Below are 18,017 nucleotides of genomic sequence, written 5' to 3'. Positions count from 1 at the left end.
GTGACTAAGTTGGTAATGGTGTTACTAGCTAAATACAAAAAAAAAAAAATCATACAGGATTTAATGGTTCCAGTATTTCATCTCGATCACAGAGAAATCAGGAATACAATATAAATATTGTAATAGCACACAAACCACACAAAAATAAGTGGGAAAAGTAGATCCAGAGGCCTAAAGCCTCATAAGAAGAAGGGGAGGGGGGGGTTGGAGATCCTGCATGGGTGCTGGAAGAATTGTCTATTGGGTGGTAAGAATTAATGTTACCAAATCTTAAGGTTTGGTTAGGTTTTTAAATCCACAGCACATTCCGGAGAATTTTGCATTTATATTTCCTGCAGTAAAGCACAGTTTTATTATTATTATTATTTTTGGTATCAGCTACAGTTTTAAAAAACAAACAAATCAAATCTTAAAAAATATGGTTGTATGAAGCTGCCTAAATATCTGAGAAACATTAATTCAATAGACCTCCCACTCCAAGAGCCAAGGCTGCCCACCAGAACCTGCAGAGGGTGCCTCATAGAACTTCAGGCTTTTATTAGAACTTCTTCCACTTATTTTCAAGTTGTTTGAGTACATTGTTACAATTCTTATATTGCATCCCTGATGTCATCTCTGTGACAGACAAAATCTTGGTTCCACTAAATCCCATGTTTAATTCTATTAAACCATAAAATGATCTTAAACCAGCACTTAAGCCTAAATGTACAAAAGAAATTATATGCAGAGAGAGAGAGAGAAAGTAAGGATGAAAGAACATTCTTGAAAGTTGTGAAAGTTTTTCTTAACACAGAGGATGGAATGGACTGCCAAAATGTGATGCAAATATAATGTAAATGAGTGCAATATGATAGACATGTTATTACTTACTGAGCAAGACAATCCACAATGAGCAGACTGTCTATGGAAGTCTAGTAAGAATAACAATAATGAAAATATACTTTTAGTATTAAATTTCACTAAAAATTAGTGAAATTAACTAACTGAACACAGCATAACATCAAACCATTATGCATATTCAAATCTCAGTTATCAAGAAGCACTATACACACCTTTCTCTGATGACACTTCAACATTTAAAGGAGCCTTAGCAGATTTAGTAGCATCAACAGTGAATGTCTGAGGCACATTCTCACGGCAATTATTAGGTTCCAGTCCAGGACCATAAGCTTTTACTTTGGATGCATCAACAGTAGCAGATACTGGCACTTTAAATGGGCTTCCTAAAATTGAAGTAAATATAAGTATTATAATAAATATTTGTGGTATAAAAAAAAAGCATGAAGCAACATATTAGCAAATCATATCATCATACTCTTATACTAGGGTGGAGTCTTATACTAGGGCAATAGTGAATGCAGAAGATGTCAAAATCTTGCAGGACGACTTGGATAGATTGGAGTTCTGGGCTAAGGAGAATGGATGTCAATTTAATGTGACAATATGTAAGGTTATGCATTTTGGGGTGAAAAGATTAGCAGCAGTATACCACATTGGTGGAACTGTGCTCCAGGAGATTGATGAGGACAGGGACGTGGAAGTGTTGGTGGATAGGGAGATGAAGTTTAGGGGGCATATTGCAAAAGTGGCTAAATCAGCTCATCAAATCACTTGGTTGTTGAAAAATACTTTGATGAGCAGAGAAAAAGTTATTGTTCCTCTGTACCAAGCCTTGATAGGACCTCATCTCGGCTGCTGTGCCCAGATTTGGTCACCTAGGTTTCTTCTGGATGGGGAGGAGGTGGAGAGGATCCAGAGGCGAGTGACCAAGAAGATAGCAGGTCTATGGAATGAACCTTATGAAAACAGGTTGAAGATTTGTGGGTTGCAGGGACTGGTTGATAGGCAGAAGAGGGGAGATATGATTGAGACATTCAAATTCTGAAGGGTTTCTATAGGATTAATTCAGAGGATATTTTTGAGAATAGGACTGGTGGTGGGAGAACTAGGGGATATCTATGGAAGCTGGGAAAGAGTGTGGTTAGCAAGGGTATTAGAGCTGGGTTCTTTACTTTTACTTGGTGAATGAGTGGAATAAGCTGCCAGAATCTGTTGTGGGTGCTATGACAGTGAATGAGTTCAAGGCAAGGTATGATAGATACTGTGAGAATGCCGAATAGTTGTGTGACATGATGTTTAGGGCCTCCCTCGATGAGTCTAAGGACTCCCTGGAGTCGACTGTAATAATAATAATAATAATAATAAATAAAATTCTTGGCTTGCAACACAGAAAGCATCAGTCGAATCAATTATAAGATTTATGAATCCACCAGAATTTTATTATGGAGAATATTACATCATAAAAGATAAATGCCACTAAGATAAATTTAAATCACTTTAATATTTGCTTTCAATAAAATTTAATTTTAAGATATTTTAAGATAAAAGAAAATTTTATTTTAAATGAAATTAAGATAATTTGAAACAATATTTTAATAAGTGATTTATGAAAGTAAAAGTAGTATATGTCAAATTTAAGAAGGTTATTGCTGAAAGAAAAGAGAAGGTTACTATCTCTTTTCTTTCAGCAACATCAAAACTATGCCTATAATTACTGAAAATGTGCCACTTTTCAGTCATATGATTTAGACCTGCAAGAGCCCATAACAAAGTGCAACAAGTTGAACAGCTTTAAGTTTATACACATTTCAATTAAAGAAGTGAAGAAAAAATAAATTCACGTCAAGTAATTCATGTCATAAATTCACATCACGTCTCCTCTTCCATGCAACAATGCTTACACAGTCACTCCCACACAAGAGTAGTTTGGCATTATAACAATACCAATTGGGAGAGTTTCCGAGACTACTATGCTTCATTTCCATGATTGGATTACTGTTTCGAGTCTTCTAGTCCAAACATATGCACCAAACGTATCACCAAAATAACCCTCACTGGCATGAAAACATACCTTCCCCACACTACTCTGAACTGCTGTCCCCCTATCCAATCCCTGGTTCTCCAAAAGATGTGCCAAGGCTGTACAAATGAAAAATCAGGCATACCACAACTGGCTCAAATCAAGAACCCCATCCTCCTTCAATGCCTATACTGAAGCCCAAAACAGATGGAAGAAAATTATCAATGCTTCTAAAACAGAATTTGAACAGACAAAAAGCAGAAAGCTTGCAGCCTGTCCAAATGGCAGCCACGCTTCTTGGTCTCTCACCAAGGCAATTGGTCGTAACTTTTTCCTTACACTATTCCCACCTCTATCATACCCAGATGGCTTAATTGCAACATCACCCACAGAAAAAGCTAACCTTCTGGCTTCACACTTCACCTCTAATGCACACATAACAGACATTCCAACTGCCCAACATACAATGCCTCCTGTATCCTTTTGCCAAAAAGAGATAAACCTGTTGTCTAAATTAGACACAAAAAAGTCTCCTGGCACTAATAGCATTCCTCCAATTATCCTGAAGATCTGTGCACCAGAACTGACTACTATCCTATGCCATCTGTACATACTCTCTTACTCCACTGGTATATATACCAAAGCCTGGAAAATGACCTATATCCAACCAATTCCTAAAAAAGCTTGACAAATCATTGACATCTAACTACCGCCCTATCTCACTCACTTCAGTCCTATCCAAAGTGATGGAGAAAACCATCAACTCTCAGTTTCTATTCTATCTTGAAGGTACCCAGCTATTAAGTGACCACCAGTACAAATTCTGTCAATGCCGACAACAGGAGATCTATTCTCATACATCACCCATCACTGGACAAATGCCATGGATAAATTTGGTGAATCCCAAGTAGTTGCACTTGACATCTCTAAAGCCTTTGACCGAGTCTGGCACAAAGGCTTACTAAGCAAACTCCCATCATTTGGACTGTCTCAGGACTTCTGCAGATGGATTTCCAGCTTCCTGTCTGGATGCATACTATGTGTGATGGTAGACTGCTCCCTATCCTCCCATCATCCAACTAATGCTCTGGATCCCATAAGGTTCAGTTCTCTCACCGCCCTCTTACTTCTGTACATTAAAGACCTACTTCAGTTGACCTCCAACCGAATCCAAAGTTTTGCAGATGACAGCACATTGCACTCCTCCCTTTCATTTGACAAACCCTACTCTACACAACTCACTTCAACACAGAGAGCATCAACCACCACTGCCCTTAATTCTGACCTCCAAGCCATCATCCAACGGGGCTCAGATAACCTCGTCAACTTCAATGCTAGCAAAACCCAGTTCTGTCTTATTTCTCACAAAAAAGAACCATTTTCCCCCAGCATTATTTTTGATAACGCTCAAATTCCCAGACAAGATGAGATTTCTCTTCTCGGAATTACCCTGACATCAAGCCTCTCCTGGCATAAACACATCACAACCATTGCATCCTCAGCTTCCAAAAAACTAGTTTGCTCAACATCTTTTCACAGTATACTTTGAAACCCACGTTTCTTTTCCTCCTCCATCCCCACTACTGGTGTACTGTGGAACAGTCTTCCCCCTGATGTACTTCCCAAGGAATACAACATACAGGCTTTTAAATCAAATGTAAACAAGTTTTTTCTTTCCCAACCCACTACCCATATACAGTACTAACATACTATAAGTTGACCAGCCAACCTCTTGTATATGGGCCCAACATAAAAAAAAAGTTGAAGATAGTTGGTTCCAGAAATAAACAAAATCTGACCTATAATGTCTCCACTTTAAACAGATAAGCAATTTGCATTTCATAAGCGTTTTACTGTCAGCGAAACCTTCAAACACTAAAAAAAGGAAGGTAAAGACTTATCCCCTGGGAAAGGGAAAAAAGGAACAGTGTCCAACTACACACAAGAAAATATTGAACTTTTACTTGAGTAGAAAATAAAAGGATTTTTTAAAACAAACTGTTATATTTCTGTACATTAATATACAGTGAGGAGATATACTGGTTGAAATTATGACAAATTATGTCTATTAATAGCATATTCTCTGGCTTGTTTTCATGATGAAAATCCCAAATTCTGGCACCACCTCTGTATGACACGGACAACTCACTATCAGATGAAAAGCCCTCATAAAGGCTCTTTGCATCCTAGGGAACAAGGAAACACAATTTAAGACTTTTGAAGATCACTAACAGATTAGTGCAATGAGACGAATGTGGATGAATTAAAAGTGATTATTTGCTGGCCCAGATGGCTAAGTGTTTAGCGTATCTGCTCTCCAATCAATAGGCTGCAGGTTAGAATCCTTCTGTGGGCACAGATGTTTGTAACTGTCTTTAGGTGGGAGATGAAAATCACACGACAAGAGGACACCTCCAACTTACCAGAAGCTTGAAGTGGCTTGGAAAAGTTTCATGTTTGGTCTCTAAGATCAGGATCTTTGGACTATAAAAAAAAATAATAAATAAATATAAATACCATAGCCTCCCCCTTATCACGGATTCGCTATCCGTGGTTTCAGTTATCCGCAATGAACTCCAGTCCGTAAATATTAAGTGGAAAATTCCAGAAATAAACAATTTATAATTGCATTGGCAAAGTGGATACTAGATGCAAATGTTATTTCAAAGCCAAATGTTGCAGAAACTATGTAAGTTTCATAGCTGACCTGAGAGTTTACGAAAATACAATCCTTGGCATCCCCAAGTTGCCTTAGCTTGCACTACCTAAGTTAGTTCAGAGGCCTCTCGGCACTTCAACTCAGGGATGTCGAGGATTGCATTTTCGTAAGCCCTCAGGCCAACTTACGAAACTTTCATAATTTCTACAATCATTCAGCTTTGAAATAATGTTGGATCTAGTATTCACTTTGCATGTGTAATTTTACATTGCCAAAATGAAGCCTTATGGCTCTTTCTTTTAGTAATAAACAATTTATAAGTTTTAAATTACACTGAGTAATGTGATGAAATCTTGCATCATCCCACCTGGGACGTGAATCACCCCTTTGTCCAGTTTATCCACACTGTACCGTAAATGCTACCTATCTGTTAGTCACTCGGTAGCTGTCCAGCTGTCTAAAAAGATTAAATGGAAAATTCCAGAAATAAACAATTCCTAAATTTTTGTGCTGTTCTGAGTACTTCTCAATCATCAGAGCGACTGTCATGGTATCACAGTGCTTTTGTTCAAATAACCCTTATTTTACTTGATAATGGCCCCAAATTGCAAGAGTGGTGATGCTGACAATTTGGATATGCCAAGGAACCGTAAAGTGCTTCCTTTTAAGTGATAAAAGTGAAAGTTATTGACTTCATAAAATAATAAAGAAAGAAATAAAGAAAATGTATGCTGAGGTTGCTAAGATTCCATTCACATTCAGATAAGTTTTATTACAGTATGCTGATATGATTGTTCTATTTTATTATTAGTTATTGTGGTTAATATCTTACTGAGCCTAATTTATAAATTAAACTTTATCATAGGTATCTATAGGAAAAAACATAGTACACTCGAGTCTCTTTTTATGCGAATTTGAAAGGGATGTGGTATAGTACGCCCACAGATACGAGACCTTTCAACATTTCTGCATATGTCAACAGAAGGAGAACCCATTCCGATAATAGGGTAATCCAGTGTTTCCCAAACTTTTCCTACGACGGAACACTTCACAAATCCTGAAATTTTTGTGGAACACCTTGGTTATTTTGTAATATATTAATTAATTGTGAATTTAGCTGAGTTATTATTTAATAATTAATTAAACATCAATTAAACAAATATTATTTAATTAATTTGTGCTGATTTTCATTGACATATCCCATTCTGATCACCAAAAATTTATAATATTATAAGTACTTACGAATGAATGCAGACTTTTTCTCCTGTGTGCTGATAGTTTTCCCCTCCCTTTGTACATCCAGGAGATTGTTTTGTAGGCTGGAGGTGGAGGAATCACTATCTGTTGCATCCCAAACACTTTCAATAAGAGATTTCTTAACACCAAAAGTAAACAAAGTCTCTTGTCTCTTATTCATATTAAAATTTAAATCTGTAGGCCTATTACTTTTAAAAAATCACAGCACTACAGTTTCGAAACAAACACTTTCACCCTACAATACGAACTTGTGAAGAAAGTATTCAGTATTACTAGATATCTGAGAACAAGATACAGACTACCTTGATCTTCAATTTCAGTGAGAAAAATTTTCTTTATACTTCCTTGCCGATAGATATGCCAAAGGAAGTATCAATTTAGATACTTCCTTTGGCATATCTAAATTGTTATTTTTGTTGAAATGTTATTTCAACACAAATAACATTTGTGTTGAAATAACATTTGCAACACAGATGTTATTTCGTTCAGTTTTGAGAACAGAGGATACACCGCCCATTGTTGTAATCGGCTTGAGGCAATTTTTATGATCGGTCATAAACAGCGGTATTCTCTTTCCCGATTGTTGAAAGATTTCGATGTGTGAAAATTAACAATAATTCATGAATACTTCCACATTTAAAAATACACGGCTTGCTCACTAACATTTGCTACACAGATGTTATTTAAACATTCTGGGTCTGAGCTTTGACATATTCAAGAATGTTATTCTCCTCAGAATATTTTCACTATAATATATTTATTCATGAAAAATGCTTAGAAAACTAAAATGACAAATTCCAGGAGAACTTCTCATGGACATTTATTCACCTTCCGCAGAACACAGTTGGGAAACCCTGGAGTAATCAATCCATATTGTGGGATGAGCTGTTTATTATTACAAGGCGGAAAATTAACTTCTCTTTCATGATCATTGTAGTTTTTAAAGTGGTTAACTATTTTGCTTGTATAACAGTTGGAAAATTTTACCTATAAAGAACTGATTAAGCGTGTTGTTGACCAATTCATTCATTGCCGTTGCACATAATAAACAGCGTGTTGCAGCACATTCTGGAATAACATGATAATGTGTAAGAAGTGAGTGTTCGTGAAGTTTAATTTTGCATGTGAATAAGTGTTTTTCTTTTTATTATCAAAAGTCTAAATTTTGCTAATTGTTATTTTAAAGATTTAATTTGGCCCAATGGAGAAAAAAAGCACCAAAGAAAAGCAATTTCTTTGGAAATTAAAATTGCAATTTTAGATTGCTTAGCAAAAGGAGAGGGATCTACAGCGATTGGTAAACATTTCAATTTAGGCAAATATATTATAAGAGCAATTAAAAACAGTGAAGTCACAATAAGAAAATCTGTCATTTCTGGCACAAAACGAAGTGCCAAATTATTCGAACTCAAAAGATGCTTTATTAGAAAACACAGAACGAGCGCTTGTAATTTGGATTGAAGAATTAAATCAAAGAAGAATTCCTATAAGTGGTTATTTAATTAAACAAAAAGCTCTTCGGTTTTATGAACAGATGAAGCAACTGGAGCCATCTACTTCTGCCTCCCAGGTTGATAAAGAATTTTCGGCTAGCAAAGGATGGTTAACCGGGTTTTTAAAAAGGAATGCACTTCATAACGTGAAGATTACAGGTGAGGTTGCAGCAGCAGATGAAAAAGCAGCCAAAAATTTTCAAGAGAAGTTAGCCAAAATCATTGAAGAAGGTGGATATTGTCCCGATCAAATGTTTAATGCTGTATAAAAAAAGCAGTGAGCAAAGAATTGAGGAGCTGACGAAACAGGATTGTTTTGGAAGAAAATGCCTAGTCGAACTTACATCGCAAAGTCTGAGAAAAAAGCAAGTGGGTTTAAAGCAAGCAAAGATCAAGTAACGTTGTTATTTTGTAGCAATAATCAGGAGATCGAATGTTGAAACCCCTCCTAGTAAATTGATTTCTAAGAGCAAGTGCTCTAAAAGGCAAAGATCTAAAACAGCTGCTGGTACATTGGATGGCTAATACAAAGGCCTGGGTAACAACTGCTGTATTTACTGAATGGTTCAATAATTGCTTTGTACCAGAAGTGGAAACATATGAAGTTTAATCACTGATTACATTGTCAGAAGAAGAAAATCAGCCCAGGACGAGGGTGAAGCTAATTCTGTTTGTGAAGAACCATTGTCTTTACCATACGGATTTGATGCGCTGACTATCTCTTCTGTTGATGATTTTAAAGTTTTATTAATTGTTGAAAATGTACCAATTCATCCACATTTAGAACATCCAAATGTGCAGGATGTGTTTTTTCCACCCAATAAAACAAGCATTATTCAGCCATTAGATCAAGGCACAATTGCTACTTTTAAAAAATATTATGTTAAGCACTTTTAATTTTATATTGGATAAACTAAACTAGAAAATGAATCGTTAACAGTAACTGACGTTTGGAAAAACTTTTCTATTTTGGACTGCCAAAATCATGTTGCATCTGCTATCCCTGAAATAAGACCACAAATTTTAAATGCTTGCTGGAAAGCAGCTTGGCCTGGATGTATTGCAAACAGTGCAACCATGCAAACATCTACATTATCAGATGAATTCATTACATTGGCACATGAAATTGGTGGAGAAGGTTTTGATACGTTTAGCCAGAACGATGTAGACGAATTGCTTGTGGATAATGCCTTAAGTGACGATGATATTATTGGAATATCGGTTAACTTTACCTATTGTCGAAGACCCAGAAAATGCCAGTGAAGTGGAAGAAAAACCTGTTCCTCTCACTGCAAATATAATTCGAGAAGGTCTTGAACTGTGCAATAAATTGGAAAATCATTTTCTTGTTAATGACACAAATTCTGAACAAGCCTTTAAATTCCAATGTGATCTGAAGAACTGTATGTCTGATATCAAAACTGTATAAAAAATTAGTGAAATAATCATCGAAGTTTAATCACTGATTACATTGTCAGAAGAAGAAAATCAGCCCAGGACGAGGGTGAAGCTAATTCTGTTTGTGAAGAACCATTGTCTTTACCATACAGATTTGATGCGCTGACCATCTCTTCTGTTGATGAAAGGGATTTTGCACCAGTTCTCAAACGTTGCCGAATATTGTCTAATAGCAATGATAATTCTGATGACAAAAAAAAAAGTTACTTTTCAATAAAATTAAATGAATAAAACTTTAAAACAAACTTAGGTATTCTTATTTTCCTGAATTTTCATAAACTTTTTTAATGCGATTTTAGGTTTATTTTAATTCATTGCTTCGGTTTTATGCGGTTTTAAAAATTTATGGAACGTATCCCTAATTTTTCAACGTAAGTTAGGCCTTTTTTGTGCGATTTTTTATATGCGGTTTTCTGTGGAACATATCTACCGCATAAAAAGAGATCCGACTGTATATATAGGGTTTCAGTACTATCTGCAGTTTCAAGTATCTGCACAGAGTCTTGGAACGTATCCCTAGTGGATGGGATGGGGGTTGGGGGGGGAACTACTGTAATATATAAAATTAATAAAAATAAAAAATCTTAGCCTACCTACACTACAAGAATACTATAGGTTTATCTTTCATTAGTAAGAGTTAAAAAAACATACGAATTGCTCAGATTGCATTTTGGCAGCTATAAAGAGATTTGGATACCCTAAATTTTGAAGAATATAAAACACTGGAGAGAACCCTGAGAGGAGTACAATAACTATCAGTACTATAGAGATGGTTATGAACACTGGTTAGATGATTATGATGGTTATGAACACTGCATAGATGGTTATGAACACTGTTTTTTTTTTTTTTTTATACAGGCTTCCTCCCAGCAAATTAATTTGCTGAGAGGAAGCCTGTATAAAAAAAACGCAGTGAGCAGAGAATTGAGGAGCAAATTAGGGTGTAAAGTAAAGCTTTCTCACAATAAGTGCTGTGACTCCACAGAAGCCCAGACAACATATAATTAGTTGGGGAAAAAAACATCTAGTGGAGATTGGGGAAAGATTAAAGATATATTTGCACAAGTAGTAAAACCAACACTGAAAATATTTGAAATAATGAAAATTATACTAACATGTATACTTTTCCTTAAATTATACATTTTTGGTAGTTTTATAATAGAAATACAATTTTATTAATGCAGACCAGTTTACAATAAAAACATTTATTAGAACCTACCAGTTTCGCCAGCAAACTGTCTGGCTTTTTCAAGGCGTTACAGAGATATGAAAGCTAGTAAACGGAAATTAAAAGGAACATAAAAAACGTTGTAAACCAAACTAGTAGCTATGGTTACACATTTCGCGTGACAGAGATGACTTATTGTTCTTATTCATCATCACACATGCGTGTTTGTTGTAGACTTGTAATGTGATTACTGGCTAGCTGTAGTTCAGATTGATTGAGAGAGAGGATCAAGTTTTTCCACGAACTGTTTAGAATTGCACCCTGATTTCTGTTGAGGTTTCCGCCGGTTATTAATACTATTGTGGCTTCCTTAAATACGTGATGCCTGTAGTCGTCATCAAGATATGGCATGGAGCTGTTTTGCCAATCTATCGTGTGATTAATCTATCGTGTGATTAGACGTGCAGAAATGATGTGCTAAGCCGGAAGAGATGCTTCTGTTGTGGTTTGCATCACCAACATGTTCTTTTTGTCAAATTTCTAAACTTCGTGAAGTTTATTCTTCATTATACTTCAAACCATCACATCGGACAAACTTCACGAAGTTTAGAAATTAGACAAAAAAAAACATGTTGGTGATGTAAACCAGTGCTTCCCAAACTTATGGATGCCAAGGCCCCCTTTGGAAAATTTAAATTATTCCACGGCCCCCCATTGAAAAAAAATCGTAATACAGACATATATCATTATAATATTTATTGTATTTATATTCAAGATTTTGCGTTCGTAATCTTTTTTGTGCTTCTTATCAATACCTTTGAATTAAAACTTATATCAATAAGCATATATTTACTAATATTCATTAAGCGCCGAAATACGCAGGAAGCAAAATTTGTGAACCAGCACCGATGTGCGATTTTTTCCATTAAAATATAAAAAATAACAAAAAATAAATAAAAATGAAATACGTTTCTTTTAAGATTAAAAAAAATCTACTTAGTCTTAAAAGATTTTAAATTTGTTTTCATCATTTCACGACCCCCCTCAACAAAACCTATGGCCCCCAGGGGAGCCGCGGCGCACAGTTTAGGAAGCGCTGATGTAAACCACAACAGAAGCATCTCTTCTGGCTTAGCACATCATTTCTGCATGTCTAACCACACGATAGATTGGCAAAACAGCTCCATGCCATATCTCGATGACGACTACAGGCATCGTGTATTTAAGGAAGCCACAATAGTATTAATAACCAGCGGAAACCTCAACAGAAATCAGGGTGCAATTCTAAACAGTTCGTGGAAAAACTTGATCCTCTCTCTCTCAATCAATCTGAACTACAGCTAGCCAGTAATCACATTACAAGTCTACAACAAACATGCATGCGTGATAATGAATAAGAACAATAAGCCATCTTTGTCACGCGAAACGTGTAACCATAGCTACTAGTTTGGTTTACAACGTTTTTTTATGTTCCTTTTAATTTGCATTTACTAGCTTTCATATCTCCGTAACGCCTTGAAAAAGCCAGACAGTTTGCTGGCGAAACTGGTAGGTTTTAATAAATGTTTTTATTGTAAACTGGTCTGTATTAATAAAATTGTATTTCTAGATTATATTCTTGTTTTCATCCTTATTTTACCAAATTATGAACAAACAAAAGTTGTTTACTCATAATCTTCATGACTAAGCAACTTGTATGCAGAGTCAGCTGACATGACATTGTCTCCCAGCAAATTATAAAGCACAGCATGCTCACTTCTCAGGCACACATAATACCATGCACAATGGAAAAGTCAAAGTCCAGACTGGCTTGTGGTCTAGCTGAGGATAATGCAGTAATCTGATATGAAGTCAAATGCCTCTATATACAAGTAGCCTAGTTGTAAAGATACTTCCCATTCAAACTTTTGTTTACTCTTGATTGTGTAAAATAAAGATGAAAACAAGAACTTAATTTTTCAAATATAATTTATTTTCTTTCTAGTGAAAATTTTTTTACTTGCATATTGAATCTGGAATATTGTAAATAATATGATCATATCATTTTTCTGCTTGTATATGGGAATATGACTTCTGTCAATGAGATTAGTTCACTTTTTTTGCTTCGACTAATAAGATCACTAGTAACATATGAAATCAGTTTGGGTAGCGAGAGGCACTGTGATTATTATGTGTAATGCATGCCATTACACATGCCCAAGAAGCAAGTGAGCTGTGTCAAGACAATTTAGCACAATGGCAACTACCTCTATATAAAAGCAAACTAGCTATAATGCAAACTTTTGTTTGATTGCACTGTAAAATAAGAATGAAATCAAGAATATAATTTCTTGTCAAGTAAATTTTTATTTCTTTATCCATAAAAACACTTGCTACATCTTTCTCTCTATTCAAGAAAATGGTGTATCACCATGCACTAACATGGTGATAAACCATTTTCCGATTTTTCCACTTTTACTGGGCATATCATCTAAACTCCTCAGCAATAAAAACTTGTATGGCAAAAATTCAGGGATTGCTAATTGGAGAACAAACAAACACACCCTTTAGTTTCCAAAAACATCACTGTCCTATATATTACATCTCACACTGGATGACAAAAATTCATCTCCCACCTAAAGATAATCACAAATATTCATGCCCAGAAGAGGATTTAAACCTTCAGCCTGTTGGTTGAAGAGTAGATAAACCAACCACTCAGCAAAGTATGCCAGCATATTGGAGGCCTGAAGTGGCTTGAAAAAGTTCCATGATTATCTCAAGAACAGGGTTTCCAAGACTAGGTAAAAAAATAAAAATATATATGAAATTAATACAAATAGTTAAAAAATAAAAATCCCTTGCTCATCCCCAGCACAAACAGCATAGGTTTACAAAATATCCTCTCGTGGGTGGAGCTACATAAAATATTATATGTTAAAGATACCAAGCTATTTTAAACCTAGTTTTACTCCATTTCCCAAGTAAGCAAACAGACAAACAAGTCAAGTTTGCACCTGCAAGTGTTGCAAGTCTAGCTGACCCTACTTGCAGGTGCAAACTTGACTTGTTTGTCTGTTTGCTTACTTGGGAAATGGAATAAAACCAGGTTTAAAATAGCTTGGTATCGTTAACATTTATTATACCCAAGGTAAAATACTTTCTACATACATATATATATATGACATTTAGCAAATAACTGTTTATATTTCAGTGCATAAGAAAAATGGATTTTAAAACAAACACTTATAACATATGGAATTTAGAAAATATTAAAATAATGTATTAAAAATTTAGAAATAAGAGAAAATTATGCATTAAGTGACAACACTGACCAGGAATGTTTTGATCTGCAAATTTAATACTGATATCATAATCTCCAATTTCTGTTGGGATATATTCAACTGTACAAGATCCATCTCTATTATCCCTGCATGTCATTTTTGCCTCAGAGGGTCCTTCAATGGATAGGCCTAGACCTCCACTTCCAGCACCTTTGGTCTCGACTGTGAACACATTAGTCTAAAAAAGACAAGTTACCTTTTTCAATTAATTTCAAGTTTTATTTATTCTTCTAATTGAGACAACACCATACAATAAACAAAACTCTTCATAAAAACCACCTTTCTCTACAGAAAATAAGCAGAGAAGGTTCATGTTTAACAAAATGTAATGTTTAAAACAATATTTTTAGTCTAATATTATAAATAACATCACTGATAATGAGAAAGCAGTATGAGAACTTAAAGGAAATTTGCTAAAATAACATTCATGATATTTCGATTTTAAATAAAAATGAGAAATAGCATATGAAAACTTGATGCTTTCCATTGTGTATAAGAGTAATAAGCCATGTGCCCACAGAAGCTGACACATTTTCTCATACACGCTTAAAAAAAAAAAAAAAAAGGAAAAAAAATTAAACTAAAAATTAACTGAACTAACTAAAGGCAAAATTGGTGAAAAACAAACTGGGCGTGGATCTAAGACCAACTTTTTTTTCTACAATTTAACTGTTTGTTGTAAGGAATGCAAAGATCTCTAAGCTTTATTAATCTCAAAATACCTATGTGCCAAAGGGGGAAAATTTCTAAATAAATCTATATGATCAGCATAGCTCCACTTTCAGGAACATTCAATATGATTTCCTCTTTTTCAATATTGTCTCTAACTTCTTAAGCTTATCATGAAGTTTGGATTTTTCTATACTTTAGAACTTTTACACATGCATCCTTGGGTGAATACAAATTTTCTTCATATTTTAATAATGGATCTCTAAATGTTTGGCTTTTGCTTTCCAATACTTGCATTTTTTTTTCTTTTCTTTGAATAATATTTACTCAGTCCAGTCTATATATTATGACCACTCCCATTATTTCACAATTAACCAATTCACCTTGCTAGATGGTACTCATCACACTGAAAGCCACTCTGCATAACAGCAGAAGTGTGTGCAACATACTGTTAATGCAAAGCTGATTAACATGGGCATGGGACATGACCTGAGAGACATCATAAAAGGTGTGATTGTAAATTACCAGCTGAAGAATGGAAGCAATCCAAGAAACTTGCCAGAATAGAGGACATCCATGTCCTATCAATGCTTGTGAATGCAAATTGTCCCACCCAGTGTGCAAGTCAACAGATGAAAAATAGTGCAATAGCTGACTATGAAATTTAACTAAGCAATAAATGGCAGCTTTTTTAAGACCCCAATCCAACATATCCACCTCCCCATGGAGACTGAAGTAGGTGTCCAGTCAAGGTACCTAATTAAGGGCATCTATAGTTTATATTAGAAATTTCCCTAGACAACTGGGAAAAAAAGTTGCCTTTTTGGATGAATTTCATTTCCAGCTATGCAGTTTGGATTGTAGACAGAGGGTTATGAAAACCTGGGAATTGGAATCACTTCAATATCATGGTGTTCCAATGCCTATAAAAACATCAATGTTAGAAAGTACCTATCCAATCCACTGTGGCTAAGCAGGTACATCCCATCATGATGTTTGCCCAAATAGTGCAGATGTATTCCAGCAGGATAATGCACTGTCACACTGTCAGTATTATTCAAGAATGTTAAAGATACCAAGCAATTTTAAACCTGGTTTTACTCCATTTTTCCCAAGTAAGCAAACAGACAAAATGTCAAGTTTGCGCCTGCAATTTATGCAAGACTAGCTGATCTTACAGGTAGTGCAAGACCAAGGCAACTCGTGGTAAAGGTGGAGCAAGCTCTGATCACTAATCTTAATATTTACCCTTAATGCCAAAACACATCTCCAAGAAGGGGATGTATGATGTTTTGTATTAAAGGCAAGGGGCCACTACCCAGACCGGTTTTGACCTTTATTGAGGTCTCCTCAGTGGGAGCCAGGCTAGAAATACCAAGATTTAGTAATGCAGAGCTTGTAAGTATTTTACCAAAACAAGTTACCATAAGGTGTTATAACCTTATTAAATAAAACTCTCAGGAGGAGATATAAATGTAGAAAGTATTTTTAACTTGGGTATAGTTATGTTAAAGATACCAAGCAATTTTAAACCTGGTTTTACTCCATTTTTCCCAAGTAAGCAAACAGACAAAATGTCAAGTTTGCACCTGCAATTTATGCAAGACTAGCTGATCTTACTTTTGGTAAAATTTTGGTAAAATACTTACAAGCTCTGCATTACTAAATCTTGGTATTTCTAGCCTGGCTCCCACTGATGAGACCTCAATAAAGGTCGAAACCAGTCTGGGTAGTGGCCCCTTGCCTTTAATACAAAACATCATACATCCCCTTCTTGGAGATGTGTTTTAGCATTAAGGGTAAATATTAAGATTAGTGATCAGAGCTTGCTCCACCTTTACCACGAGTTGCCTTGGTCTTGCACTACCTGTAAGATCAGCTAGTCTTGTATAAATTGCAGGTGCAAACTTGACATTTTGTCTGTTTGCTTACTTGGGAAAAATGGAGTAAAACCAGGTTTAAAATTGCTTGGTATCTTTAACATAACTATACCCAAGTTAAAAATACTTTCTATATTCAAGAATGGTTCAAACATGACAGCAGCTTTCAGGGGCTACCAAGGCTGTCAAAATTTACCAAAAATAATCAGATATCAGATATAGAAATCAGCAAGAACTGAACCAGAGGTTCATAACCAGTGTTCCTTAGACTGAAAATAACAAGATTCTAGGAATAAAGCCCTAGCCCATAGCTACTGGTGTATTTCTACTCGTATACAAGTTAGTTATTTTATTTTTATCCCTCCCAGGGGTCAGGCTATGGCCAACAGTTTACTGAAGTATTAATGCTCTAGCATACTGTAGTAAATCATTATGTAGCTTTGTGTCCTTGTGTGTATATTTTTATGTGATTTCTGCCTAGGAAAGATTGTACTAATGTTCTATAGGTTTTACAGCATGTAGAGACAAGGATTTTTTTTTAGCAATTTTTTTTTTTTTAATTTTTTACATAATCCGGAAATCCTGCTCTAGAGACCAAACATATTTTTTCAAACTTTTTGAAAAAACCATTTCAGGCCTTCAATAAGTGGGACAGCAGTCTAACACAAGGTAATGAAATTCATCTCCCACCTAAACAATCACAAACATCCATGCCACAGCAGGATTTGAACCAGCAGTGTGCAGTTTGGAGAGCAGATACACTAACCAACAAAAATAGATCAGGAATGTTAATGTAGATTCAGGAATATATATCACTATATATATATATATATATATATATATATATATAGAGAGAGAGAGAGAGAGTAGAATTTGGTTAATTATGCAATCAGTTAATTGGGACAGCTGTTTGGGAGAAATCTTAAAGAACCGAACCAAACCAAGTCAAGAAAATTGCCAATGTTACTTTATTTATTTAAAACAGGAAATGAAGCACTCAAAATATCCCTATAAGGTAATCACTTAAATGGTTAGTTGGTTTAAGGCTTACCTGGCATAAGGAGTGCACAAGGTCATACTGCACCAAATCATAGCATATAAATGACTCATCAGCTTTGTTCCCCCACATGTCTTAGATGACAAATGACTCATCACTCCTCTCACCAGCTCAATTAACACAACTTCAAACAGGAAAAAGTTTCTAACTAGTTAGTTGAATGCCCTTGCCATCTTTCATGAAGTGCAAATCA

At 35.3% G+C, this 18,017-nt stretch overlaps 1 protein-coding gene across 2 annotated transcripts in view; it reads right to left on the bottom strand.

Moving 5' to 3' along the window:
- Positions 1-18,017, bottom strand: part of LOC150095403 (filamin-A-like) — a 640,838-nt gene that overhangs the window by 228,864 nt on the left and 393,957 nt on the right. For both annotated transcript variants that reach the window (XM_090410722.1, XM_090410723.1), the window contains 2 exons: positions 14,210-14,396; positions 1,053-1,223 (listed from right to left, as the gene is read on the bottom strand). In XM_090410722.1, coding sequence (XP_090266848.1) covers positions 1,053-1,223; positions 14,210-14,396 — 358 coding nt within the window. The remainder of the gene's footprint in view (positions 1-1,052; positions 1,224-14,209; positions 14,397-18,017) is intronic.

This window comes from Typopeltis vanoorti, chromosome 20 (assembly GCF_054136105.1).
Source record: "Typopeltis vanoorti isolate ZY-2024b chromosome 20, IOZ_Tvanoo_1.0, whole genome shotgun sequence".
NCBI classification, from domain to species: domain Eukaryota; kingdom Metazoa; phylum Arthropoda; class Arachnida; order Uropygi; family Thelyphonidae; genus Typopeltis; species Typopeltis vanoorti.
Note: the sequence above shows the minus strand (reverse complement) of the source record. Positions and strands in the feature narration are given on the sequence as shown.